General features: G+C 33.4%; 1 protein-coding gene across 1 annotated transcript; it reads right to left on the bottom strand.

Annotated features, from left to right (window-relative positions):
• Positions 1-468: 468 nt before the first annotated feature.
• On the bottom strand, positions 469-774 carry LOC108462703 (uncharacterized). Its single transcript, XM_017762619.1, has one exon. It carries the CDS (start codon positions 772-774, stop codon positions 469-471), a length of 306 nt encoding a protein of 101 aa, XP_017618108.1.
• Between the last annotated feature and the right edge of the window lie 989 nt (positions 775-1,763).

Genomic DNA, 1,763 nt, shown 5'->3' with positions numbered 1-1,763 from the left:
GAAGTGTATGTGTAATTGTGTAAAATGTTCAGTAATGCTCAGTAACCCCATTCCGGCATTGAATACGGGTGAGGGGTGTTACACATGTGATTACAACAGCCTGTATTCACATACCAAACATCTGGCTCAACAATGTATCTCCTTCCTTGTTCTCAACAAAATGTGATTGTTCATCCTTGTCACTTGGTACCGTAGCATAGCATTCAAAATAATAATGACCAAACTTTTGACATCCGAAGCATTTTATCTTGGATTTATCAAAATTCTCTTATTTGTCTTTACTTTGGTCATCATTGATTTTGTAATTCTTACTTTTATTATTATTTCCACCATCTTTACTACCTCGATGTTCTCTTTTCTTCTTTTACCGATGCCTCTACCTTTATCCCTTCCTCTAAAATTGAAAGAAGAAATAAAAGTAGAAACCTTCAAATCTTGTTCCTCAGAGGCTGAATTACGATTAATCTTCTACTCATGCACCAACAAAGATCTTTGCAACTCATTAAAAGACAATTCATCTATGTCTTTTGACTCTTCAATGGCGCAAACGACATAGTCAAACTTCGACATCATGGAGTGCAAAATATTCTCCACTATGGTGACATCTTTCATCTTTTCACCATGGAACCACAACCTATTACAAATCTCCATGTTTCTACCACAATTGCTAGTGATATATTCTTCTTCCTTTATTTGTAGAGTCTCGAAGTCCTTCATCAAGGCTTGAAGTTGAACTCGCTTCACTTTGACAGAGCCTTGATACTTTTTCTTCATGAAATTTCATATATCCTTAAAAGTTTCATTACAAAGAATAGTTTCCAAGATGGAACGATTAATAGCCTAAAAGAGATAATTTTTTGCCTTCAAATCTTTCAACTTTCTCGCTTCAAACTCTACTTTCTAGGCATTCGTCAAAGTTTTTCCTTCTACGGGACTCAATAATTAACCAATACTCCTTTAACAATATGAAATTCTCCATCATCATACACCAATGGTCATAGTGGCCATCAAAATGAGGAATGAATGCTTGAACAAAACTACTTTCTAAGGCCATAGGTGAAACCTTTTTTAGGCTAACAAGAACAAACTTGACTTTGATACCATTGTTGCACTACAAGTAGAGAAAGAGAGAAAAACGAGCTTTTAACTCAAAAGAAAGAAGATGATTACTCCAAATGGTTCTAGCATTTTATAGGCTTTACAATAGCTAAAATTAGTAAGCGCAAAACTAAAAATAACGAAACTAAATACGAAAAAAAAATCCTCAACCATATTTGATAATCCCTAATTTTTAGGGATGATTTATTTACCAAAAATATCTCAACACATCTCACCACTATGATCACCCCCATGATCGTAGCAAGTAAAACCACAACAGAAGGTTTTACTAACAAAAGCACTCTTACAAATTATTCTCACAAGAAGAAATTAAGTCTCTAACTCTCAGTACATTTTCCTAGGCAAGTCCTTCAAATATATAGACATTGACATCAAGACTTGCTTACAAGAGCAGATTTAATACAATCTCAATAAAATAGTAATACCAAGAATAATAAAATATAATAATAACATATGAAGTAAATATGGACTCTATGAAAGCTTATCAATAGAATCACGATCCAATCCAAAGTCCACAATCTAAAGGATTGCTTTGGGGAATTTCAATCCAAATTAATTACTAATATTTTTATTCTCAAGTAGTATGATCTTCCATAGTGAGCTAGATAGACACTGTGTAATCAGCATAACCCAAAAATAAGGTT

Source organism: Gossypium arboreum, chromosome 3, assembly GCF_025698485.1.
Source record: "Gossypium arboreum isolate Shixiya-1 chromosome 3, ASM2569848v2, whole genome shotgun sequence".
NCBI classification, from domain to species: domain Eukaryota; kingdom Viridiplantae; phylum Streptophyta; class Magnoliopsida; order Malvales; family Malvaceae; genus Gossypium; species Gossypium arboreum.
Note: the sequence above shows the minus strand (reverse complement) of the source record. Positions and strands in the feature narration are given on the sequence as shown.

Excerpts from the sequence above, each read along its gene's own strand:
- LOC108462703 (XM_017762619.1), bottom strand. The coding sequence starts at position 774 with ATGAAGAAAAAGTATCAAGGCTCTGTCAAAGTGAAGCGAGTTCAACTT.